Source organism: Zea mays, chromosome 3 (assembly GCF_902167145.1).
Source record: "Zea mays cultivar B73 chromosome 3, Zm-B73-REFERENCE-NAM-5.0, whole genome shotgun sequence".
Lineage (NCBI taxonomy): Eukaryota > Viridiplantae > Streptophyta > Magnoliopsida > Poales > Poaceae > Zea > Zea mays.
This window is the reverse complement of record NC_050098.1, coordinates 53352161-53378419: the sequence shown is the minus strand read 5'-3', so window position 1 is coordinate 53378419 and position 26259 is coordinate 53352161. Positions and strand designations below refer to the sequence as shown.

General features: G+C 48.7%; 1 protein-coding gene across 1 annotated transcript; it reads left to right on the top strand.

Annotated features, from left to right (window-relative positions):
* Nucleotides 1-222: 222 nt before the first annotated feature.
* LOC100381760 (uncharacterized) lies at nucleotides 223-20736 on the top strand. Its single transcript, NM_001361542.1, has 17 exons — nucleotides 223-377; nucleotides 1854-1965; nucleotides 2054-2156; nucleotides 2279-2344; nucleotides 2429-2552; nucleotides 2788-2922; nucleotides 17851-17911; nucleotides 18000-18076; nucleotides 18395-18550; nucleotides 18661-18789; nucleotides 18891-19023; nucleotides 19123-19250; nucleotides 19400-19505; nucleotides 19605-19681; nucleotides 19773-19843; nucleotides 19945-20229; nucleotides 20386-20736. The coding sequence occupies exons 2-17, from the start codon at nucleotides 1866-1868 to the stop codon at nucleotides 20459-20461; spliced, it is 1827 nt and encodes a 608-aa protein (NP_001348471.1). The 5' UTR covers nucleotides 223-377; nucleotides 1854-1865; the 3' UTR covers nucleotides 20462-20736.
* The last annotated feature ends 5523 nt before the right edge of the window (nucleotides 20737-26259 follow it).

The window sequence follows — 26259 nt, the reverse complement described above, 5'->3', positions numbered from 1 at the left end:
GTTGACTTGATTTTTAATACCTTCAGGAGATTGAAATCAAATACCAACCGTACTAGTTGTAATTGAGGGAGCAATAAATACGAGATGAAGGCATCAAAAATCAAGCCAAAACCAGAAGTTCATTGTTACGGCTCATGGACCCGGTTCAGACAATCGTCGCGGCGTAGGGCGGGCGGGGTGCGTGGGTAGATGGGCAGTGCATCGCTCGCCCGCCTACTGGCTACTCCTCACCGGCCCCATTCCTCCACCCGCCACTATAAATCTCTCTGCTTCCGACCAGCCTTGCTTCGCCCGTTCCAGCGACGCACTACTGCGGCGAAATCCCGCTCCCGCGTTCCCCATCCTCCGGCCGCCTCGCTTCGGCCTCCCTCCGGAAGGTTCGCAGCTTCAACACCCCCAGCTTGCAAACTCTCCCGCTGCCTCTGCTGCCGCTCTCGCTCTCTGCGGCATTAAGCCGAACGCTCGGCGGCCCGGATCGCGGACCGCGGATCTGAGGATCCGCGTGCGCCGCTGGCGGCGTGATCGCGTCTGGACCTTGCGCCTCGCGTGTGATTCAGTGTGTTCGGGTGGGAATGGGGGCCTGCATGCCGCTTGTGATCTGAATTTGGCCGGGAATGATCCTATAGCGCGAGTTTAGTCGGATTGCTGCCCGGTGGTGAGAGAGGGGTCATGGGGCTTTGTTGGATACCGGTTATTTGGACTTTCCAGTGCGGTTTTTGTAGGGATCTGACGGGATCTAGCGGTCTTGTAGTGTTGGGTTTGGTGGCTTTGGCAGCGACAATTAGCGAGGGTTTAAACTTTTCGTGTTCAGGAAGTTAACTTCGATATTCATTCTGGCTTAATCCGTTGTTAATGATCGTTTACTCGTTCGATAGTGTTGTCCATGATCTCGTGGAGTCGTGGCCCGTGGGAATGGTAACATTATCAATACTGGGGATTTGAATTCAATGACTCGTATGTTATTAGAAAAAAGAAGAGATTTGGAGAGCAGGAATAGTTACCTTACAAATATAGGACCATGATGCTAGAGAAACAAAGAGGTTTGGACGACTTGGATGTTGTACATATAGTTTGCTCGATTTTGTCATTAAAGAATGATGATGGAAGTAGTTGGGCAATGATGCCAATGCAATGTGCTGGTCTGTTGTACTTGGGATATAATTTTCTGCTTCCATTTTTTGCTCATTTATGGTATACTTTTGGATGTTGAGCTGTATTCTGTGTGTTGTACTTGAGACCCGATTTTCTGCTTTGATTTTCAGTTCTTTATTGTATGTTTCTGAATATTGAGCAGTATTCTGTGGGTTGTTGAGCTTCTTGTTTTATTTAGTGTACATTGGATTTTGGAAGACAAGCTCACTCCTTGGTCTGAGTGTCCTGTTTATACTTTTGCATTTTTTGATGTGGTCATATTATAATATGATTTAATACACCTTGCATTAGTCTTTATAGTTTAGGACTGTAAATTCATTTTTTTGTGTCTGCTATAAATTTGTCTGTAATTCTTTGTTTGAGATCATTGGAAAAGATTCCTTATGTACCTGGTTATGAGAAGTATAATTAGCTATACTGCATGATTGATTATTGGAAAATAATTCAAAGAAATTAATGTACGTTAGCTATAGAGCTTTCAGTTGTTGTATTTTCTTGCATTTGAGATTCATCTTGTAGTTGTTCATTGCAATGGGATGGATGCATGATTATCCACTATTAGTTTGGTTCTGGACTCTGGTAGCTCACTAGAAATATGTGCATGGACTGTTGGAAGTAATATTAATTACGATTTTGTATTGTATTGTCTCTGCCCACTAACTTTTCTGTTTACCATATTATATAATTATTTATTTTTACAGGTGTCTTAAATCATGGCGACTGGCCAACTTTTCTCAAAAACTACCCAAGCATTATTCTACAATTACAAGCAACTTCCCATCCAACGGATGCTTGATTTTGACTTCCTCTGTGGTACACATCAACTCTTCATTCTTTGTTAACATGGTTGAATGGCGTTCCTGACTTACTTATTCCTTACTGACTCCGTGCTTCTTTATAGGGAGAGAAACACCTTCTGTTGCTGGAATAATCAATCCTGGTTCTGATGGTTTTCAGAAACTTTTCTTTGGACAAGAGGAAATTGCTATTCCGGTTCATCCCACGTAAGTTCTGTAGGTCTTCGTATCTGCCATTTGATTGGGCAAGAAAATTGTTCTAGCTTTGGTGATGACTATGCTATCTGATTGCTAGCACAGCTTGGTATTTACTTGTGTATTTTTTGTAGAGTTGAAGCTGCATGCAGTGCACACCCAACAGCTGATGTATTTATCAACTTTGCATCCTTCCGGAGGTTAGCCATTATTTCAATTATTCTTTTGCGAAAGAGCACATGTCTTGGGTAACTAGATATTAACTATATTTGAGGATTTTGCAGTGCTGCTGCTTCTTCAATGTCAGCTTTGAAGCAGCCAACAATAAGGGTTGTAGCCATTATCGCTGAGGGTGTTCCTGAATCAGATGCCAAGCAGCTAATTAGTTATGCACGTGCTAATAACAAAGTAAGGACTAAGCTTAACAAACTGTTTTTTTTAAAATAAGATGGTTCATTTACAAGCTACTATCATCTGAACAGTACGTTTCCATATCAATATAGGACTATATCTCTGTATATAAGTTTATAAAAAAACTTTAGGTTCATCCAATCATCCTAGACATTGCTACTGGCACACTCCATGTCTTGTCATCTGCATATTGTCCCTTATTTTTGGTAAACAGCTTTAATATGGTTTGTAGGTCATCATTGGACCTGCAACAGTTGGAGGAATTCAAGCTGGTGCTTTCAAGATTGGTGATACCGCTGGAACCATTGATAACATAATTCAGTGCAAGCTTTACAGGCCTGGATCTGTTGGTTTTGTGTCTAAATCGGTACTGCCTTTATACCATTCTTTCATTATTTGGTTTGCTTGTCTATATACAACAGCAAGAGCAGCAACAAACATTTTTCGCCCTCAAGTAATCAAGGGCAAGCTAGAGATGAATCCAAACAAGAGCTACTGATACCAAAAGGAGAAAGTAAAAAGTAGAAATAGAGTTATAGTATTATTAGTATAATATACTAAAGTTCTTGCTTGACATTATCAGTACTTAAGTATCTATTTGAAACTAAGAATGAGAACATAATCTATTTCTTAGCAAACCTTGTATAATATATATGATGCTGATAGAATTACCCCGGCTACGGAGGTTGTATGAGTGGCTATTGGTTGGAGGGTTGGAGGAAGAAGTGTGAGAGATTGCCGTGGTGACGCCTGGCCTCGGGTTCAGGCGCAACAATGAAGTTGAAAACAACAAGGAGGCAAGACTCAATCTCTTTCTTTGATTGATCTTTCCTGCTTACAAACTAAAGGCATAGAGGGCTTATATATTGGCCTGGCCTAACAAGACTTCCTCCTTTTAAGGTGATCTAAACAAACTACCTTTATTTAAGGAAAATCTAAACAACTCTAGCTATCTTATCTGAGTACTTATCTGCTCAGTCTAGCTTATCTTCCCCTGGCTGCTTAGGCCGGCGCCCATATACTTTTTCAGTCATAACATCTCTCCCTCCCTCGACGAACAGCTCGTCCTCGAGCTGAAATTGTGGGTAGGAAGTTTTGAACTGCTGCAGGGGCTCCCATGTGGCCTGCTCTGTCTGCTCTGCACTCCACTGAACCAGGATGAGCCATTTACCACGCTGAAGTCGAGCTCCGAGAACTTTTTGTGGTATGGGCAGAAGCCTGCCGTTTTCCAGTACTGGCAGAGCTGGTGGTAGAACAAGAGGTGATCCTCTGAAAGGTTTGAGTAGTCCTACGTGGAAAACATCATGGATGCGGGCTCCTTTAGGCAATTCCAGACGGTATGCCACTGAGCCGATGCGTTCCAGAACTTGGAAGGACCCTGCATACCTTGGTCCCAGTTTCCCTTTTGGTCGGCTGACCAGTGACTGTGCTTGTCGGTGTAACAGGCGTAGCCAAACCCAGTCGCCCACCTCGAACTCCAGATCTCGGCGATGGCCATCATAAAACCGCCTAGCATGTTCCTGGGCCTGTAGGAGTCTGTCTCTGACCTCCGCGAGAAAGCAGTCTCGTCCGCGAAACATTTCTTCTATAGTTGGTGTAGCTGCTGCTCCTTGTTCGTATGGGATGAGTGGAGGGGGGTCTCTGCCATAGACCACTTTAAACGGGGTTGTCTTCAGGGCTGAGTGATAAGAGGTATTGTAGCAGTATTCAGCCCAAGCAATCCAGTCAGCCCAGGCCCTCGGACAATCCCCTGTGATGCAGCGCAGGTACATGGCGATAGTTTTATTGACCACTTTGGATTGCCCATCAGTCTGTGGATGAAAGGCTGTGCTCATCCTTAGTTTGACGCCAGCTAGCTTGAAAAGGTCCGTCCAAATGTGTCCCGTGAACACTGGGTCTCGGTCACTGACTATAGAGCTTGGGAACTCATGTAGTCGGACAATCTCATCAAAGAATGCCCTTGCTACTGTGGTTGCTGTATATGGATGACTCAATGGAATGAAGTGAGCATATTTGGAGAATCAATCGATGACTGTAAGAATGACTGATTTGCCATATACCTTTGGTAGGGCTTCGATGAAATCCATTGAGATGTCTGACCAAATCTGAGATGGTACCTCCAAGGGTTGCAATAGTCCTGCTGGATGGAGTGTTTCTGTTTTGTTTTGCTGGCAAACTGCACAAGCACGCACTCGATCTCTTAACCAGTGCCCTGTCCCCGTGAACAAAGAAATCTGTCCTCAACCTTTGCAGGTTTTCTGGATGTCGCCGTGGCCTGCGGAGTGGGCTGTGTGCAGGATAGCAGGAAGTATGCTGGAGGATTGTGGTACAAAAATCTGATTGCCATGCATTATGGGTCCCTCTCTGATCTGCCATGGCGCACCCTACTGCCCTGTACTGATCTGATTGTGCAGGAGCTGAAATTCTTGGTTGCTTGCACAGTCTTGCTGGAGATCTTTGTAGAGTTGAAAGGTTGGTGTTGAGATCGTATAGACCGATCCACTGGTGGTTTCTCTGCGCGAAAGAGCGTCTGCTACTGTATTTAGCTGGCCAGCCCTATATTCCACCTTGAAGTCGAAACCAAATAGCTTACTAATCCACAAATGCTGAGGTACAGTTGAGAGCCGTTGATCGAGCATATACTTGAGGCTGAAATGGTTTGTACGTACCACAAACTTCCTGCCCCACAAGTATGGATGCCAATGGCGTACTGCTTGTACCAGTCCAATGAGTTCTCTCGTATGCAACGAGCTTGACATGTCGGGCTGCAAAGGGGCGGCTGAAAAAGGCAATTGGTCCCTCATCTTGATGCAGTACGACACCAAAACCTGAGCCGGACGCATCACAATTAACAATGAATGAGTTGGCAGAATTTGGGAGTTGCAAGACAGGGGCTATAGAGAGAGCTCTTTTTAGTGCCTCAAATGCTTCGTCTGCCTCCGGACTCCACTGGAAACCCTCTTTTTTTAGGAGTTTTGTTAGTGGTGCAGCTATTACTCCAAAACCCTTGATAAACTTGCGATAGTAGCCTGCCAACCCTAGAAATCTTCGCAGTCCTCGTGGCGCCTGTGGCTGTGGCCAGGAAGTGACAGCCTCCACCTTGGCACTATCCATGGTGACTCCCTCTGCAGAAATCACATGTCCCAGATAGGTGACGGTTGTGGTTCCAAAGGAACACTTAGACTACTTGGCAAACAACTTGTTGGCTTTCAGGGACTCCAAAACTGCCTTGACATGTATTAGGTGGTCAGACCATGATGCACTGTAAATGAGAATGTCATCAAAAAATACGAGCACAAATCACCGAAGGAACTGTCCCAACACTTCATTCATGAGGGCCTGGAATGTTGCCGGGGCATTGGAGAGACCAAATGGCATGACCAAGAATTCAAAATGACCATGATGTGTCCGGAAGGCTGTTTGTGCACATCATCGGGGTGAACACGGACCTGATGATAACCTGAACGCAGATCCAATTTGGTGAAGAATCTTGCACCCTGAAGTTCATCCAAGAATTCATCCACTACAAGTATAGGATATTTATCCTTGACTGTTTTCTCATTCAAGGTTCTATAGTCGATGCAAAAGCGCCAAGAATTGTCACTTTTCTTTACTAACAATACTGGGGCCGAGAAAGCCGATGTGCTGTGGCGGATGATGCCTTGTTGGAGCATGGCCTTACACTAGGCTTCAAGTTCATCTTTCTGGAGCTGTGGATATCTGTAAGGCCGTACTGCTACTGGTGCTGTCCCTGGGAGGAGCTGAATCCAGTGATCACAACACCTAACTGGGGGAAGGCCCGTAGGTGTCTCAAACACTTCGCGAAGCTGCTGTAGCAGACATTCCATCATAGGTTTGGGCTCTGCTTTGAGTGACCGGACTGTAGGTCTCATGGAAATGTCCCAGCGCTGCGAACCTAGTCCTTTCCAGAGAATACGCTGTCCTCTCTTCCAGAATGCCATATACAGATCTTCAAGATCCCAAAGGATGGGTCCCAAAGTGCGCAGAAATGTGATACCCAATATAATGTCAAAGGAATCCAGAAGAATGGCGTATGCGTCCATCAAGAACTCTTCACCGACAATGGACATACCAATACTGTTGGCAATCTGCCGGCAGTGAATCTTGTCGCCATTTGCTACTGTGGCCTGGAAACCTTGGTTGGAACTGTAGGCTAGCCGCAACCCATCTGCAGTTTTGAGGCTGACAAAATTGTGGGTAGAGCCCGTGTCAAGAAGAGCTGTGAGGGAGTATCCCCGAATGTCGACTTGCAGTTGCATGGTGCCCTCTGAGCGGATGCATGTTAAGGCGTCGAGTGAAATGATGGGTGCTGGATCCTCTGGATTGGATTCATCCTTGATTCCTGTATCTTCCTCAAAATCTGTGACCTCTAGATAGAACAGACGCGAGCACCGATGACCACGAACATATTGTTCGTCACAGTTGTAACACAAGCCTTGTTTGCGGCGCTCAGCCATCTCGCCCGGAGTGAGCTTCTTAAATGGACGTTGTGCCCCCGTGCTGGTTGGTGCTGCTACTGTTACAGTGGACTGTTGTGCTGGAATAGGAAATGACGGCCGCTGGGGAGGCCTCGACGGCTTGCTGGTAGTTGATGTCTGGTGGATGTCGAGTGCCTGAGCCCTTCGTTCATATGCTCTTGCCAAACTTAATGCATGATTGATGAAAGTCGCCTAGAGGGGGGGTGGATAGGCGGAAACTGAAATTTACAAACTTTAAGCACACTACAAGCCGGAGTTAGCGTTAGAATAGAATCCAAGTCCGGGAGAGAGGGGAAAACAAATCAATCAAGAAAATAAAGCGGATGACACGGTGATTTGTTTTACCGAAATCGGTTCCAATGAACCTAGTCTCCGTTGAGGTGGTCACAAAGACCGGGTCTCTTTCAACCCTTTCCCTCTCTCAGACGGTCACCTAGACCGAGTGAGCTTTCTTCCTTAATTTCTCGGGTCACTTAGACCCCGCAAGGACCACCACACAATTGGTGTCTCTTGCTTTGCTTACAAGGATTTGAGAGTAAGAATGAGAGAAAGAAGAAAGCCAACCAAGCAACAAGAGCAACAAAGAACACAAGACGATCTTCTCACAAGTCCTAAAATACTAGAGTTGAATTGTGGACTTTGATTGGATCAGAGGCTTTGATTTGTGTCTTGGAGTGTTATATTTTGCTCTTGTATTGAATGAGGAGTAGTGAATGCTTAGATGGTTGGAGTGGAGGTGGTTGGGGGGTATTTATAGCCTCCAACCACCAATTCAACCGTTGGGGCAGGCTGCTGTCGATGGGCGCACCGGACAGTCCGGTGCGCCAGCCACGTCACCCAACCGTTAGTGTTCTGACGGTTTCGACCGTTGGAGCTTTGTCTTATGGCGGCACCGGACAGGCACTGTTCACTGTCCGGTGCGCCTTCTGCGGCTGCTCTGACTTCTGTGCGAACTGTTCGCGCACTGTTGCGTTGTCAGACGACTGTTGGAGTCTACCGTTGCGCTGGCTAGCCGTTGCTCCGCTGGCGCATCGGATGATCCGGTGAATTATAGCGGAGCGACACATCTGAAACCCGAAGGTGGCAAGTTTGAAGTCGTACGACCCTGGTGCACCGGACACTGTCCGGTGGTACATCGGACAGTCCGGTGTGCCAGACCAGGGTTCTCTTCGGTTTAATTTGCTCCTTTCTTTTGAACCCTAACTTGATCTTTTTATTGGTTTGTGTTGAACCTTTAGCACCTGTAGAATATATAATCTAGAGCAAACTAGTTAGTCCAATTATTTGTGTTGGTCATTCAACCACCAAAATCATTTATAGGAAAAGGTTAAACCCTATTTCCCTTTCAATTGAGACCCCGAGGAACCATAAGTTCGACATCGATCTTGATACGCTCTGGAAGACCTGGCGTGAAGAGCTGTACCTTCTGTTCCGGAGTGAGTGGCGTGGTGTGGGCCAGTAAATCCCAGAACCTCTCCTGATAATCCTCCACTATTGTTCGGAATGGAAGCCTTGCCAATTCTCCGAGTGGGTTGCTGCGAAGCGGTGGTCCAAATCGGAGTTGGCATAGCTTCTTGAAACGCCCCCATGACAGGGGTGGTTCATCACGCAGGAGCTGGTTGTACCAAGTCCGTGCGGCGTCGAGCATGTGACATGAAGCCAACCAGACTTTCTCCTCTTCCAACGTGCGCTGTCCCTCGAAGAATTGTTCACATCGAGTCAACCAGTGCATTGGATCTTCCTTGCCATCAAAGATTGCAAACTCTAAACGGTGGAAGCGAGGAACAACAACAGATGGCGGTGGAGAGAAAGCACCGGGTATGGTGTGCGGTAGTGGGGGAAAAGATGGGGTTGGTGAAGTGGTGTGTGGGAATGGTGGTAATGATGGAATGGGAGATGGTGAATGTGGTAATGACAGCAGGTGCAGTGGAAGTGAGGTGGTGGTGGTGCTGGTGCGGATATGGTGATGGGTGGTGGTGGAAGGTGGCCATCGACCGCTGTCCTAGCCGGTGGCAGTCTACCATATCCAGGCATGCCGTAGGGGCAGTCTGGTGGCAGCGCCATGGCCGATGTTCCTGGGGTGGATTCCACCGCGGCAATGCGGGAGGACATGGAGGCCATCTGCGTGGCAAAGAGCCCCAATTGGCGTTGGACTTCGGCAAGGGCAGTGGTGATTGCTGCCAACTCCGACGGCTGGGCTGAAACTGTAGTTTCGGCTTCATCAGATCTTGGCATATCTGATACCAGGTTGATAGAATTACCCCAGCTACGGAGGTTGTATGAGTGGCTAATGGTTGGAGGAAGAAGTGTGAGAGATTGCTGATAGAAGTGAAACCCTAACCCTACACTAGGGTGGGCCTGTATATTAATAGACTGAGTTGGGCCTGGCCCATTACAGACAGAAGGGTGAAATGGTAAATGTACAAGGGAGACCCCATAAACCCTAATACAGTTCTAACACCCCCCCGCAGTCGCAACTCTATCCTGTACAGATGTTGAGACTGGAGCAATAGTCTAAAAATACACTCGACGGTAACCCCTTGGTGAAGATGTCGTCGAACTGCAGCGTGGTGGGGACGCTGAGAACCCGAACGTCACCGGCGGCGACTAGGGATGGCAACGGGCACATTTTACCCACGTGCCCGCGGGTAAAAACCCTATAGGGTGCGGGTTTGGGTGTGAGTTTGTACCCGCGGGTACGGGTTTGATTCTCAACCCGACGGGTTTTTTCTCGCGGGTATGAAAATGTTATACCCGTGCCCGCAAACCCGCGTACTCGCAATGGATATATATATATATATATGTGTGTGTGTGTGTGTGTGTGTGTGTGTGTGTATGTAATTTTATATGTGTGTATATTATATATATACATATTTGTATATGTATAGTTATATGTGTGTATAAATATATGTATATATAGATGATATATGTATAAATATATGTGTATAATTATGTGCCCGCGGGTTTGTGGCACCCGCGGGTCGTGGGTATGGGTAGCATATTGTACCCGTCGCGGGTAACGGGTACGGGTGCGGGTTTAATATTAAACCCGCGGAGGCGGGTTTGAAAACCATCTACCCGCGGGTTTCAAACCCGTTGCCATCCCTAGCGGCGACACGCTCGCGGACGAAGTGCAGGTCGATCTCCACGTGCTTCGTGCGCTGATGCTGCACGGGATTGGTGGAGAGGTAGACTGCGCTGACGTTGTCGCAGTAGACGAGGGTGGCGCGCTGGAGGGGACTGTGGAGCTCGTGGAGGAGCTGTCGCAGCCAGGAGGCCTCTGCCACGCCGTTGGCCACGACGCGGTACTCTGCCTCAGCACTGGAGCGAGAGACGACGGGCTGCCGCTTGGCGGCCCAGGAGACGAGGTTGGCGCCCTTGAACACGGCGTAACCGGAGGTGGATCAGCGCGTGTTTGGACAGCCAGCCCAGTCGGCGTCGGTGTAGACCACGAGTTCCGACGTCGGGGATGGTCGGAGTAGGAGGCCGTAGTCGAGGGAGCCGCGAAGGTAGCGCAGGATCCGCTTGAGAGCGGTGAGATGAGGCTCCCGCGGGGTGTGCATATGCAGGCACACCTGCTGGACGGCGTAGGCGATGTCAGGCCTGGAGAAGGTGAGGTACTGGAGCGCGCCGGTCAGGCTCTGGTAGGACGTCGCATCGGCGACCGGGGGCCCGTCGTCCTCTGAGAGCTTCGCCTGAGTGTCGACAGGCGTGGAGCAGGGCTTGCAGTCGGACATGCCAGCCCGCTCCAGTATGTCGATGGCGTACTGGCGCTGATGGAGGAAGAGACCCTGGGACTGGCGCTCGGCGGTGATGCCGAGGAAGTGGTGGAGGGGCCCCAGGTCCATCGCGAACTCTCGCTGCAGGGCGAGGATCGTGCGCTGTAGGAGGTCGGTGGTGGATGCTGTGAGCACAATGTCGTCGACGTAGAGCAGAAGGAAGACGGTGTCGTCGCCGCGGCGGTAGATGAAGAGGGACGTGTCCGACTTGGCCTCGACGAAGCCGATGGAGGCCAAGTAGGAAGCGAAGCGACTGTACCAGGCCCGCGGCGCCTGCTTGATGCCGTAGAGGGAGCGGTTCAGCCGGCAGACCAGATCCGGACGGGCTTTGTCGACGAAGCCGGTGGGCTGGCTGCAGTAGACAGTCTCCGTCAGAGTGCCGTGGAGGAAGGCATTCTTGACGTCGAGCTGATGGATCGCCCAGTCCCGAGAGAGGGCGAGGGAGAGGACGGTGCGAACAGTGGCGAACTTGATGACGGGGCTGAAGGTCTCGTCGTAGTCCACTCCGGGGCGTTGGGTGAAGCCCCGAAGGACCCAACAGGCCTTGTAGCGGTCGAGGGAGCCGTCCGAGGTGAGCTTGTGGCGAAATAGCCACTTGCCGGTGACCACGTTGGTGCCTGGTGGACACGGCACCAGGTCCCAGGTGTGATTGGCCAGGAGGGCCGCGTACTCCTCCATAGCGCGTCGCCAGTGTGGGTCCGCGAGAGCGGTACGAACGGAGGAGGGGACCGGAGAGGCGTCCGGTGGAGTGGTAGTCGTGTCAGCTGCCAAGATCAGTCGGTCGACAGGTCGAAGAACACCGGCGGCGCGCCGGGTCACCATCGGGTGGACGTGCCCGGGGTCGCGGTGGATGGCGACCGGGTGGTACACCGGTGGCTCAGGGCGGTCTGCCTGGACGTCGGAGGCCACGGGCGTGGTCGACTCGCGGCGGTGATAGACGACGACGGGGTCGGCGAAGCGCACCGGGCTCGTCGACGGGCCCGGGTCGGCAGGTGCCGAGGTAGTGACGTGGCGGCGGTGGTGGTAGACGAGCGCGGGGTCGGCGAAGCGAGCCGTGGGCGTCGACGGGGCCGCGTGTGGCGCAGGCGTGGTCGGTGGGGTCGCGCGTGGCGCGAGCCGCTGCGTCGAGGTCGCACGGGGTGCGGGTAACGGCGCCAGGCGGGGCGCCTGGGAGGAGGGGGAGACCGGATCAGACTCGAGGAGGGAGTCGAGATCCGTGGGTGGGGAGGTGCCAACAAGGGGAAACACATCCTCGTCGAAGACGACGTGACGAGAGATGATGATGCGGTGGGAGGCGAGGTCCAGACACCGATACCCCTTGTGGTCAGAAGAGTAGCCAAGGAAGAGGCAGCGGGTGGAGCGAGGAGAAAGCTTATGAGGGACAGTAGTAGAAGTGTTAGGGTAGCAGGCACAGCCGAACACGCGAAGGTGGTCGTAGGTGGGGGCTGTGCCATACAGTGCGAAGTAGGGAGTAGGGTGGCTCACCGCCTTGGAGGGAAGACGGTTGATAAGGTGGGTGGCGGTGTGCAGGGCCTCTGCCCAGTAGCTGGCAGGGAGAGACGCCTGGAAGAGAAGGCAGCGGATCATATTGGTGGTGGTGCGAATAATGCGTTCGGCCCGACCGTTTTGGGCAGAGGTGCACGAGAGACGCAACTGGACGCCATGAGTGAGAAAGAAAGAGCGGGAGGCGTGATTGTCGAACTCGCGGCCGTTGTCACACTGCAGGGCACGGACCAGGCGGTGAAACTGGGTGGAGACCCAGGCGAAGAAGTGTGTGAGGGTAGTGAACGTGTCAGACTTCAATCTAAGAGGGAAAGTCCAAAGAAAATGAGAAAAATCATCCAAAATCACCAAATAGTATTTATAACCAGAAAGACTGAGTACAGGAGAGGTCCAGAGATCACAATGAACCAGGTCAAAAGCCTGCTCAGCCCGAGAATAGGAAGTGGTGAATGGGAGACAGGTATGCCGGCCTAATTGACAAGCATGACAGAGGCCCTCAAAATGTCCCCTACTACATGAAGGATCTAGGCTACTGGTGATCTTGGTCATGACGTCAGGTCCGGGATGTCTGAGACGACGATGCCAAGTGGTGGAGGAGGTGGTGGAGACCAGGGCAGAAGGTGAAGACGCGCCGGAGGTGGATGGCCGGAGCGTGTAGAGGGGCCCCGAGCTGTCACAACGGGCGAGGGGAGTCCTGGTGGCCAGATCCTTCACAGAGAAACCAGAGGGGTCAAATTCGATGGAACAAGAGTTGTCAGTGGTAAAACGACGAACAGAAAGGAGATTATGAGTGATGTGGGGGGCTACGAGAACGTCGTTGAGGTAGAACGGTCCAGGGAGAACAGAGGCACCGACAGAGGTGACAAGCAGAGTGGAACCGTTCCCATCGACGATCGATGAAGGATGATAGGAATGAGGGGGATGGGAGCGGGAGAGCGTGCCTGTAGTGGGAGTGGTGTGGTAGGAGGCACCAGAATCGATCACCCAGTCGGAGGAAGGGGGGGGGGGTCATCGCCATGGTGCTGAAAGCGGCAGCGAGGGAGGCGTTGTCCCAGCCTCCAGACAGTGGGGACCAAGTCGTCGTGGGGGTCCCCGGGGGCAGGAGTAGGGGCGGAGCCGGATGCGATGCAGGCACGCCGTAGGGAGGCGTGGGTGGCACGCCGTAGGGTGGCATAGTCAGGAGGGCCGGCGCCAGGGGACGGGAGGCACGTGGGGCCTGGCCCGGCCACATGGCAATGGTCCCGATCCAGGGGTTATAGAGGGACGGCCACGCCTGGCCGCCACCCCGGCCGGGGGCCACCACGAGAGGAGCCACCACCCCCACGGCCGCCCTTGCGGGAACGACGACTGCCGTCGGTGGCGGACGCCTGACGAGGGGCCGCAGGGACGGCAGGTGTGGTGCGGGTAGGGGCCCCGGTCGACGGAGGGCGAGGGACCTGGCCCCCTGAAGGTGCCTGACCACCGGGAGGAGCGCTGTAGAGCGCCGGAGCCGGAGCAGTGGCCTCAGACGCCATGGTGAGCTCCTCGAGGAGAAGCTCGTTCCTGACGGCACGGAATGTGGGAAAGGGAACGGTCCTCTTGATGAGAGCCTTCAGGTGGCCATAGCGGGGGCTGAGGCCACGCAGAAGGTTCAACACCAAGGTCCGGTCGGCGACAGGCTCGCCGAGGTCGCGGAGAGAGTCCGCCATGCCCTTCATCTAGCGGCAGTACTCGTACACGGAGAGGTCCCCCTGAGAGAACAGGTGGAACTGGGCGTCGAGGTGCAGGGCGCGAGCGTCCCGGTTCCCGAGGAACTGTTCTTCGAGGGCGAGCCACGCCTGACGACCCGTGTCCGCCTGGTCGTGGCTGATGTCCTGGAGCTTGACGGTGATGGTTCCGTGGAGCCAGGAGAGGACCACAGAGTCCATCAGGGACCAGGTCCGGGACGGCGGGGTGGCAACGTCGTCGAGGACGTGGTCGTCAAGGGCGTAGCGCCGCAAGGTGAGAAGGACCTGCCCCCTCCAGCGAGGGTAGTGGGAGGATGCCGGGTCTAGAACGACAGACACGAGGGACCGGATGTTCTGTAGTCCGGTCGCCTGGGCGTGGAGAGCGACGATGTGGTCAGCATCGAGACCAGAGGCGTGGGGAGCCTCTAAAGTGGACGAGGGTGTCTCCTGGTCGATCGGAGGAGGACCGATGACGAGACGCTGCGCAGTGGCCATCTGGGTGGTCAGAGTGGCGGCCAGGGCGCGCTCCTGTTCCAGAGCGCGGGACGCGGCGCGCTCGCGCTCCTGCGAGGCGGCCAGGGCAGCCTGGATGGCGGCGATGGTGGATGCCAGCGTGGAGTCGGTGGAGGGTGGCGGGGAAGCCCAGGTAGCATCGGCGACGAGCGGCCGAGTGGTGGATGAGAGCACCTAGAGGGGGGGGGGTGAATAGGTGATCCTGTAAAACTTGAACTTAATGCCACAAAAACTTGGTTAAGCGTTAGCACAGTATTGCCAAGTGGCTAGAGAAGAGTCTTAGCGAAACACAATAACCACAAGAGAATCAACATAGGTAGACACAGTGGTTTATCCCGTGGTTCGGCCAAGTACAACACTTGCCTACTTCCACGTTGTGGCGTCCCACCGGACGAGGGTTGCAATCAACCCCTCTCAAGCGGTCCAAAGACCCACTTGAATACCACAGTGTTTGCTTTTCTTTTCTATATCCCGTTCGCGAGGAATCTCCACAACTTGGAGTCTCTCGCCCTTACAAAGATGTTCACAAAGAAGCACGGAGTAAGGGAGGGATTAGCAACTCACACAAGACACAAAGATCACAGCAAATACGCACACTCAAGACCCAGACTTAAGCTCAAAAGACTAGCACACTAGAACAGAGCTCAAATTACTAGAATGTCGAACAAGTGCGCAAGAATGGAGTGTGAGTGATCAAGAGTGCTCAAGGAATGCTTGGTGTACTTCTCCATGCGCCTAGGGGTCCCTTTTATAGCCCCAAGGCAGCTAGGAGCCGTTGAGTGCATTCCAGGAAGGCATTTCTTGCCTTCTGTCGACTGGCGCACCGGACAGTCCGGTGCACCACCGGACACTGTCCGGTGTGGATTTCCTTCCTTATTTGGCGAAGCCGACCGTTGGCAGCCTTGGAGCCGTTGGCGCACCGGACACAGTCCGGTGCACACTGGACAGTCCGGTGCCCCCTACTAGCCGTTGGCTCGGCCACGTGTCCCGCGCGGATCGCGCGGCCGACCGTTGGCTCACCGGACACTGTCCGGTGCACACCGGACAGTCCGGTGAATTATAGCCGTACGCCGTTAATTACTTCCCGAGAGCGGCAAGTTCGCCTGAGCCAGCCTGGGGCACCAGACACTGTCCGGTGCACCACCGGACAGTCCGGTGCACCTAGACAGAGCTGACTTTGGCTGAACAGATCCATTTCTTCTCCAATTCGATTTCTCCTGTTTCCAGCACTTAGACACAATACATTAGTCTCTAAAACAATGTACTAAGTCTGAGAAACATACCTTTATACTTGATTTGTACTTTGTCCACCATTTGACACTTAGGCACTTGTATTGGACACTAAATCACCAAAACACTTAGAAATGGCCCAAGGGCACATTTCCCTTTCAGTGGAGAACCCAGGGAGTGGGAGTCTGGGGAGACGGGTCGGCGATAGGAGACCGGTGAGTACGCCGGTGCACGCCGGGTAGCCTGGTAGGCCCAGATCGGAGGTGATGAGGACGGCGGCGGCGCTGGGCGAGGAGAGGCTGGCGGTGTGGGGCGCAGCCAGGCGCGCGTCGGCACCGGCGGCGGCCAGGGGCGCGACTGCGCTGGTGTCCGGCAGGACGGCGTGGAGGGGATCCATGGCCGTCGAGGGCGAGGGCACGACGACTATGCTGTTGAGACGGGGAGCGTCGCAGGGCGGCGGACCAGCAGCCCAGCGGTCGTCGGCGATGAGGCGGCGATGCGTCTGCTGCACAGCACGGGGCGGCGGAGGTGCATGTGCATGTGCTGCTGCCGGTGCCTGGAGCTGCGGTGCACGGTGGCCGGCCACGGGAGGAGCAGTGCCCCGACGTGGCTGGGGTTGGACGCGACCAGCAGCCAAACGCGCTCGTGCACGAGGAGGAGACCGTCGACGGGAGATGAGCTGGGGTCGGAGATGGGATGAGGCGCAGCCGCCAACGGGAGGAAGCCGGTCATCCGTCCGTCAGTCAACGGATCCCACCGGCCGCCAGTGGGAGGAAGCCGACTGTCCGACCGACAGAGTGGAGATGGCCGGCCAGAGGAGCAGCCGCTCGGCCAGAGAAGCCGCTCGGCCAGGAGCCGGCGGCGGCGACTGGCAGGCAGGGGAGAGACCAGGAGCCGGTGGCGGCGGCTGGCAAGGCAGAAACACTAAGCTACCTTTGATACCATGATAGAAGTGAAACCCTAACCCTACACTAGGGTGGACCTGTATATTAATAGACTGAGTTGGGCCTGGCCCATTACAGACAGAAGGGTGAAATGGTAAATGTACAAGGGAGACCCCATAAACCCTAATACAGTTCTAACAATCGCCGTGGTGACGCCTGGCCTCGGGTTCAGGCGCAACAATGGAGTTGAAAACAGCAGGGAGGCAAGACTTCTCTTTCTTTGATTGATCTTTCCTGCTTACAGACTAAAGGCATAGAGGGCTTATATATTGGCCTGGCCTAACAAGACTTCCTCCTTTTAAGGGGATCTAAACAAACTACCTTTATTTAAGGAAAATCTAAACAACTCTAGCTATCTTATCTGAGTACTATCTGCTCAGTCTAGCTTATCTTCCCCTGGCTGCTTAGGCCGGCGCCCATATGCTTTTCCAGCCATAACATCTCTCCCTCCCTCGACGAACAACTCGTCCTCGAGCTGAAATTGTGGGTAGGAAGTTTTGAACTGCTGCAGGGGCTCCCATGTGGCCTGCTCTGGCTGCTCTGCACTCCACTGAACCAGGATGAGCCATTTACCACGCTGAAGTCGGGCTCCGAGAACTTTTTGTGGTATGGGCAGAAACCTGCCGTTTTCCAGTACTGGCAGAGCTGGTGGTAGAACAGGAGGTGATCCTCTGAAAGGTTTGAGTAGTCCTACGTGGAAAACATCATGGATGCGGGTTGGAGGTTGACCTTTGAGAGATGGTTGGTGCAAAGAAGTTGTCTTTGCTTACCGCCCCCATTTCGGGCCTCCCTGCTAGTTAGCTAGTATTGTGGTAGTTCTTGTTAGTTTTTTAGATATGGATGGATTTATTTATGCCTGCTATTGGCCGCTGTAGGGGCCCCTAGTTTGTTTCTTGTATCTGTTCCTCTTCTTTAATATATTATTGCGCAGTTCTCTTGCGCTTTCGAGAAAAAAATACTTTTAGCTTGAATTGCTGAATTTGTATTTCTTATATTTCTCACTCATTGACCAGTTTATGTTCATTCGCCTGAGTATATTCTGAGTGTAGTTTTGAATTATCATATGCATTCTCAAACGCCGCAGTGGCCATGACAAACTAACATTTCATTAACATCCTCAGGGCGGCATGTCAAATGAGATGTACAGCACCATTGCCAGAGTGACAGATGGTATTTATGAAGGTAATACAGCTGTGTGCGTAAATGAGAATATTTTATATTTGGAGCATGCACAGATGAATGTGTACTAACTAGTACTTTAAATGGTCAGGAATTGCAATTGGAGGGGATGTTTTCCCTGGATCAACTCTGTCAGACCACATTCTGCGTTTTAATAACATACCACAGGTTTGATTACATTTGCAATTGTTAGATCCATATGTGAAAAGTAGTTAGTTTCTGGTGTTATGCATGTGCATGTTCTTCATTTATCTTTATGGTGAACTGTTTGTGATTATGTCTACACTCTAATAATATTTTAAGATTACTCCTGTACCATAGTCTTACACACCTTTTATATATGACAAATAAAATCTTATGACTTGATTGTTGTTCAGTATAAATAAAGCTTTCAACATAATGTTCAATGTTTACCATTTGTAACTGAAGCCTGGAGCATTGGTGTACGTGTACCAACTTGTTGCATTCCATGTTTGTTGGTTTTAGGTTAAAATGATGGTTGTTCTTGGGGAGCTTGGTGGAAAAGATGAGTATTCACTAGTGGAAGCATTGAAACAAGGAAAGGTTGAGAAACCAGTTGTTGCATGGGTCAGTGGGACATGTGCACGTCTATTCAAATCAGAAGTGCAGTTTGGTCATGCTGTAAGTTTTGAAAAATTACTTGGATACCCCAACTGCACCTTCCCCTGGGTTTCTATCAGAAGATTGGTGTATTTACTATCCATAGATCTTTGTTTCTTGGGATGTAACAGGGTGCCAAGAGTGGTGGTGAGTTGGAATCAGCACAAGCTAAGAATCAGGCACTAAGGGAAGCTGGTGCAGTTGTGCCTACATCATATGAAGCTCTAGAGAGTGCAATTAAGGAGGTATTTGACAAACTGGTATGTTGATGAGTTTTGCTACATTGTTGTTTTGCAAGCATTAGTATTAAATAATCTATTGTATGGTAATGAAGGTTCTGAGGCTCAAATATATTTGGCAGGTTGAGGAAGGAAAAATTTCTCCTGTGACTGAAATTACACCTCCTCCCATTCCCGAGGACCTTAAAACTGCAATTAAGAGTGGGAAGGTCCGAGCTCCTACCCACATCATTTCCACCATCTCCGATGACAGAGGTTAGGTTGCTGGCGGCATGTTATTCTATTTATGGTTATGCCCTGTTCTTTTCACCTCTCTCAAAGCTGAGATATTTTTGGTGCATGCTTGTGACGCAGGTGATGAACCGTGCTATGCTGGTGTGCCTATGTCTACAATTATTGAACAGGGTTATGGAGTTGGTGATGTTATCTCTCTTTTGTGGTTCAAGCGCAGCCTTCCTCGCTATTGCACTCAGTTTATTGAGGTATGTTATGGGCATATATGATATACTGACATTAATGCTATAGCTTCTTTACAGAGTTCAAGCTGTAGTAGCTGTTGAGGATTTTGGCCAACAATGGTTTTCTATATCTTGAGTTCATTTAATCTAAAAGTTTTTTTAATGCGCCTCAGATATGCATCATGCTTTGTGCGGACCATGGTCCCTGTGTATCTGGTGCTCATAACTCTATAGTTACTGCTAGGGCTGGAAAGGACCTTGTTTCCAGCTTGGTGTCTGGTGAGCTATTTGATTTCTACATGCAGAACTTCTATCCTTTGATTGCATAGATTACTGATATGTACTGCTGAAACATTAAAACGGCTTTCTGTTTATCAGGATTATTGACAATTGGCCCCCGTTTTGGCGGAGCAATTGATGATGCAGCCCGATACTTCAAAGATGCATGTGATAGGGTGAGCCAGCTTAGATTCTCCTTGAGGTTTTAGCATCTTCATGTTTCTTAGATCGTTTAATCAATGTAATGGATCTACCAATTGGTTGCAGGGCCTCACACCATACGAGTTTGTTGAAGGCATGAAAAAGAAGGGAATCCGTGTGCCTGGGATTGGTCACAGGTATAGCATGCATAGCCTTTTCATGAGTCAATCATAAAAAAAATCTTTGCACTTGAAAATGGTTTTGGGAGGCAGAAAGTTCACTTGCCTGTGTCAATTAGGATTAAGAGCAGAGACAACAGGGATAAGCGTGTGCAGCTTCTACAGAAATATGCTCACACGCATTTCCCTTCAGTCAAGTACATGGAATACGCTGTTCAGGTTGAGACCTACACCTTGTCAAAAGCAAACAATTTGGTTATGAATGTCGATGGTGCGATCGGGTCACTTTTTTTGGATCTTCTGTCTGGAAGCGGAATGTTCACCAAACAGGAGATCGACGAGATTGTGGAAATTGGTTATCTTAATGGTCTCTTTGTCCTTGCACGTTCAATTGGCCTGATCGGGTGAGTCCTATTCTGCTGTTAATTGAATCTTCGGGTTTGCTACGCATTGATTGTAATGTTTGGGTCTTATGTTGCAGTTATATATTTTCATGTTTTGACCATTTGTTATACGTACAAGACAAGCCGTTTTTTAAAATGTGTTACATTGATTCACAGGCACACCTTCGACCAGAAGAGGCTTAAGCAGCCACTCTACCGCCACCCATGGGAGGATGTCCTGTACACCAAGTGAGATAGAGCCATTCTTTGCAAAGCATAAAGTATTATTGTCGCTTAGGGCTTTCAGCTGTCTGTACACTTCATAAATCGAGCAGTTGCAAAAAAAGCTCGAAATTGTGATTGTTGATGAAGTTAGGGGCAGGGGGAGAGACATCGAGGGGAGGCACTACTAGATTGTGTGTTTTGTGTTGAGTTGTTTCACGATATACGGCCTCAGAATAGAAGTTCCCTTTGAAATGAAGTAACGCTCGCTGATTTATGAGTTGATAAATTGCATTTGTTCAGGCACGCACCATTTGTGACTTTTTTTTTCAATCCAAATTACCTCCGATTTGCATGCGATACAGATCGAAGAACACCCGGTAAGAATGTCCACAACAGGTGTAAAATAGAAATTTTTACTGTAGATTAGCATTGTTTATAGAGTGGAGTTAAAATAGGGTATGAAACAAATGATGTGATAGGGTAATTGTTGTAGACAGTCTAATGACATGCATGCATATGGGTCTGGTACAACCTAGCAAATATTTACTTCATTCCTAAATATAATTTGTTTTTATACTTGTTGGGAAAAAGAACCTTGTACCCCTAGGGTCCACTAGTTAGTAGAAGGCCAAGGAAAAAGTTTGCCCTGGTTAATTCTAAGGCACCGAGCCTAGGGTTGGACAAGGCAGAGTCGGAAGGGGAGGGGGATCGGGAGTAATCCACTCTAGTGGATTCTATGCTCGACTCGGGATTGACCCGCCATAAGTGACCGTCCTCATTAACTGCACCTGACATCGAGCCACAAAGGGAGTCGATCCACGTTCCACTCATTACCTATGGGCCCCTAGGTCTACGGTCCACTCATTATCTATCGAGCCCAGGCCCAAGCTACGAAGGTTGAAGGTTAGGGGTTGGCGTAGCATAGAGACGATAATGATTATGCCGGAGCTCTTCGCCGCCCACATCACCCATCATAAAGAGCGCGACCAGGGAAGACCAGACGACCGAGACACATACGGACAAACACAACTTTACCAAGGTAGAACGTCCCGTTTTACCACAACACTGTAGCTCCTTCCTTTAGAAGGTACCGGTAGTTAACCCCCACCTTTGCCTATAAAAAGGGGGAGGTCGGCCAACATGAGAAAGGAGAGCCATATACGAACACAGGCATACACACGAACGGACGACCAGACCAGAAGACCCAGAGGACCACAGAGGCCGAGGCCAAGGAGCGAACCACCACGACGCTTAAGGCTTAGCAGAGAGCACCAGACCCGTAGTCCTTAGATCTAGCCATGCATAAGAGATTTTTAGGAGCTCTTCTCTCTCGCCCACTTGTAACCCTAACTACGAGCATTGAGCAACCAGGTGCCAATAGCGTGAGCCACCGAAGAATGGATGTAGGGGTGTTCTCCCGGAACCAGTATAAATCTTACACCCACCGAACACACCATTTGGACCATGGAACGCACACAAACAAATTTTCTTGTCGGAGCTGGTTCGAAACACCGACAATATTAAACATACATTAATTAATTAGGCTATGAATATAATTTGTACATATGTCTAGCACTCTACATTCATTATCATTCATTCAAATGTCGACGAAAAAGGGCTAGAAAGAACTATATTTTGGGACGAAGGGAGTAATAAACTTGTGAATATATCTTTGTGCATCATCACATTGTTATTTCTCACCGCACGAGGAATCTAGTGTGGCCGCGCGTCGAGCCAACCATCGACAGAGACGTAGGTGATGAGCCTCATCGTCGATCGAGGTCCTTAGTCCATGGCACCCGGCCTATTCGGTTGTACCCCTACCCCTTTGTCATGTCTAGATTTAAGTACAAATACAGATGTGTCGGGTATCATAATTAGGGGTACCCGGATTATGCCCCTAAGCATACCTAACACCTGAGTACCAGGAAATCATAAACCAAAAAACACGCTCCCCGGAGCCACACAGGGTCGAATCACGATTCGCCCGAGACCCCGCTTGACGGCTGCTCAAAACTACGCCTCGCCGAAGCCCATCCTCGGATGAAGGCTGCGCCCGTGTGGATCCTCGACTCACCCAAGGGCCCCCTCTCACGCGAAGCAAAAATCAGCCATGTCTGAGGGCATCTCGGACAAAGGTGTCACACCCGGATTTAAGGGGTAAAGCCGGGTACGTCTCATATGTGTGCCAAAGAAGAACAACACGCATAATGACTAAGTGTATAGAGATAAATGTCATAAACATTATTACATAGCGGAAGTGTCTTACAAAAATAAATGATAACAATAAAATGAACTAATATTATTCCTTGGCACCATTAAGTTGATTGGGAGACGCCACCTAGACTTCCTCGTACTCCTCGTAGTAGTCCTCCTCTTGGGCTACCTGCTCTTCACCTGTGTGTGTGGGGGGTTATATATCACAAGGGTGAGCTCACAAAAGATCATAGCTCAACAAGTTGTGGGGAATAATGTGCATGAACTCACCAAAGGTGGGAGCTCATGTGAAGTGTAAGGCTAATCAACAAATAATGGTTAAAGTTGAGCATTGCTTTTAATAAGTTGGTCAAATTTTATTAGCAGTTACTAAATGTAAGTGTATACCAGCCCAAAGTAATAGTAGATCAAAATTACTAATAAAACCACAATGCGATGCAAATGACAAATTAAGTTTACTTCCATAAATTAATTATGTGAGTGTCTGAGCCGCTCATGACCGTGAGTGTTGACACGGATTTTGGACTTATCAAAATATATGCTATATGTGCTAAATAATTTCGATTTGTGTGATCGCTAAATTTCACCCGATATGAAATAAGTATATATTGTGCTAAGAGTTAGCATGCCAAGATATTAAAATACATGTGGCCTTATATGTGTGCAGGCGCACATGACTTAACTAAATTTTTTTTGTCTAGCTAGATAGACTCCTAGCAGAAAATGTGACATGGGGAAATAACCGATTATTGAAATAAGGATAAATAAAATAAACATAAGTGATAGTTGACCTAAAAAGAAGTTAAGTGATAGTGTTTTCTGAAAAGAAGCAAAAGATATAATAACAAAAAGTATTATATAATATTAATAAATAATAAATAAAAAGAAATGAAAAAGAAAAGTAAATAGCATAACTTATGGACATGAGCACGTGACACATGAAGCTCTACACTCACGCTGTCACGTACCAATCTCGCGGGCACGCTTTCAAAAAAAAGAAGAGAATCAATATTGAGAATCAATATTTCTGAAATGAATGTGGATATGTTATTTAAAGTGGTGCCTATCTCGAGAACACATAATGGGTTCAGACTTTTTTTGTTTCCTTCGCGCGCGCCTGAGCCCGCCATCTCATGTGCGCGAACAAGCCGTTGCAATTTTTCGCGCTCATTCGAACAGAAGCAAGCGCGCGCTCGCTCCCATGCGCGCACGACGCACATCCTCCACTTCCGCTGACTCACCAGGCACGAACACACGTTCTTTCTCCCATGCGATGCGACGCTAGCGTACCACTAAGCTCCTTCGGCCTATAAATACAAGGTCACATCGCTGAGTTCAGGGGATTGGACAAAAAGAAAGGACGCTGTCAGGCTGCCGCGCTTGCTGCTCGACGCAAAAGTGCCATCATACACATCGCAAAAGCTACTGCTTTGAGGCTGCCGTGAGGTCACCTCGCGTGAGGAGTGTGAGTAGGCTATTGAAATTCTACATCGAGAAATTACTGCTTCACCAGGCTCCATCTCCATCGGCAAGAAAACTCGCCATCAAGCACCTCTCTCTAAGGCATACCTTAGAGAGAAACTGGTTCCAAAGACCTCAAGGGCATACCCTTGAGGAATATCGCGTCATTCGGTCATACACAGTCTTAAGGGCATACCCTTAAGACAGATCACACTGCACGATTATATACGTCGTTGTAGCCCATCGGAAAGGTCTATTGCAAGGTAAGAACCCCCATGTTACTGCAGTATTCCCTAGATTCTTTACCATCACAGAAGAATAATATTCCTCGACTCGTGTTGTTGATACTAAATCAGAAACAAGTGCTAAAGTCGACATCATGCCAAAAATAATTATACTCCACACATATGTATAAATTATCCCCGGAAATCGAAATTCTATGTTAAATACTGTAAAAAAAATATTTGTGTGCTCCATCGCAAGAAATTCTCCGTCAAGCACCTTTCTCTAAGTCATACCTTAGAGAGAAGCTGGTTCAAGAAACCTCAAGGGCATACCCTTGAGGAAGATCGCGTTGATCGCTCGTACACGCCATTGTAGTCTGCTATAAAGGTCTGCTGCAAGGGCTATTAATTAAACAAAGGAAAAGAAAAAAAATACATACATGGCTACATGTGTCTTCCATGATGTGTGCGAAATTTGGCTACAAAATAAACGATTCCCCATACCCATAAAAACGTCTATATCTGATCAATCACAATAAACAAATACTCTACATGTTATAAAAAAAGAGAAGCAAATATTAGTGTACGTATCAAATTAGGTGTATATATTTTTTTATATCCATGTCTGGCATATAATCGTCTATGTTATGGAAAATTACAACCATTTGCACGCATATTAAGTAGCGGTTTGCACCCTAAATCCATGTTAAGGCAGTGTCAAGCATAGATCTTCTCTATCCGATACATAACAATACACGTTATGGCAATCACAAATATTTGCATGTATCTCAAATAGTATGTCGCATTTTTAGAAATACGCCCAAGTATATACCAGCTAAATATAATTCTAGATGCGTCTGTTCATAACATCACACATGTAAGTTATTGAAGTGACTTATATATCATTCATGCCTAATCTACGGTTCCATTTGCATAGACTTCATACCAAATTAATTATTGTGTCTCTGAAGCTTTGTCTAAATAAACGAAGGTAAGCTTAGACTCTAAATGCTATACTTATTCAAATACTTTAGAATTAAGTATGGATTTAGTCACATAAAATGTATTACTTGGCGCCATGCATATAAAAACAAACATGTGTATACGCAGGCATTTAATTCTCCTTGGATCCATGGCCGACATATAACCATGCATATATAATAAAACCTTGCATCTCGATCAGATTATAAAAATGTGCAGTCATCGTTTATGGTAGTAAAGTATCAACCATGTATGTTCGGCAGTCTACCAAGTAAAGATAATGGAAATATCAATTCCCATGTACCCATGAAAAGCCATCTATAAAGTTGATTTCAAAATAAAATAGATAATGGCTTTCTCACACAACAATGTTTCGAATGAGATTAATCAATTTCATACACCATGATGAAGTTCGATGTTGCAGCATATTTGGTCATACCATAGAATGCAGCATATTTGGTCATACCTTAGAAATAAACACGTGAAATAAAATACCTCTTGCTCTTACTATAACATATATGCATTCGCATGTCGCTAATAGTAAAGAGTTACAAACAAATAAATATTAGGAAATCATGCAGAGATTCCAAACACTCATATGCTCTATGTTCCATCCTAAATAAAAATAATAATAAGGCAATAAGAAATCCAGGAATTATTAAACATTTGCACTTCGGCTAGACTAAAGCAAGCCAGCATACATGTAGTGCATTCATTTACGTTATGCATAAATACTAAAGCGCAAGAAAAATGATGAAGCCAAGCTTTGTTCGTTGAGTTGCTCATGGATAGAAAATAAATTAATAGTGCATGCCATAATTCAGTACGGTGTTATAATAAGACAAACATCCTGGTTTCAATCCAAATAAAATGCTACATCACACACTAAGTATCCATAAATTATAAAATATATCGATTTATGGTCTTGCATTATTCAATAAAG

Coding starts and splice junctions, on each gene's coding strand:
- LOC100381760 (NM_001361542.1), top strand. CDS start 1,866: ATGGCGACTGGCCAACTTTTCTCAAAAACTACCCAAGCATTATTCTAC. Junction 1,966..2,053: donor TGATTTTGACTTCCTCTGTG/GTACACATCAAC, acceptor GCTTCTTTATAG/GGAGAGAAACACCTTCTGTT. Junction 19,024..19,122: donor CACCATCTCCGATGACAGAG/GTTAGGTTGCTG, acceptor CTTGTGACGCAG/GTGATGAACCGTGCTATGCT.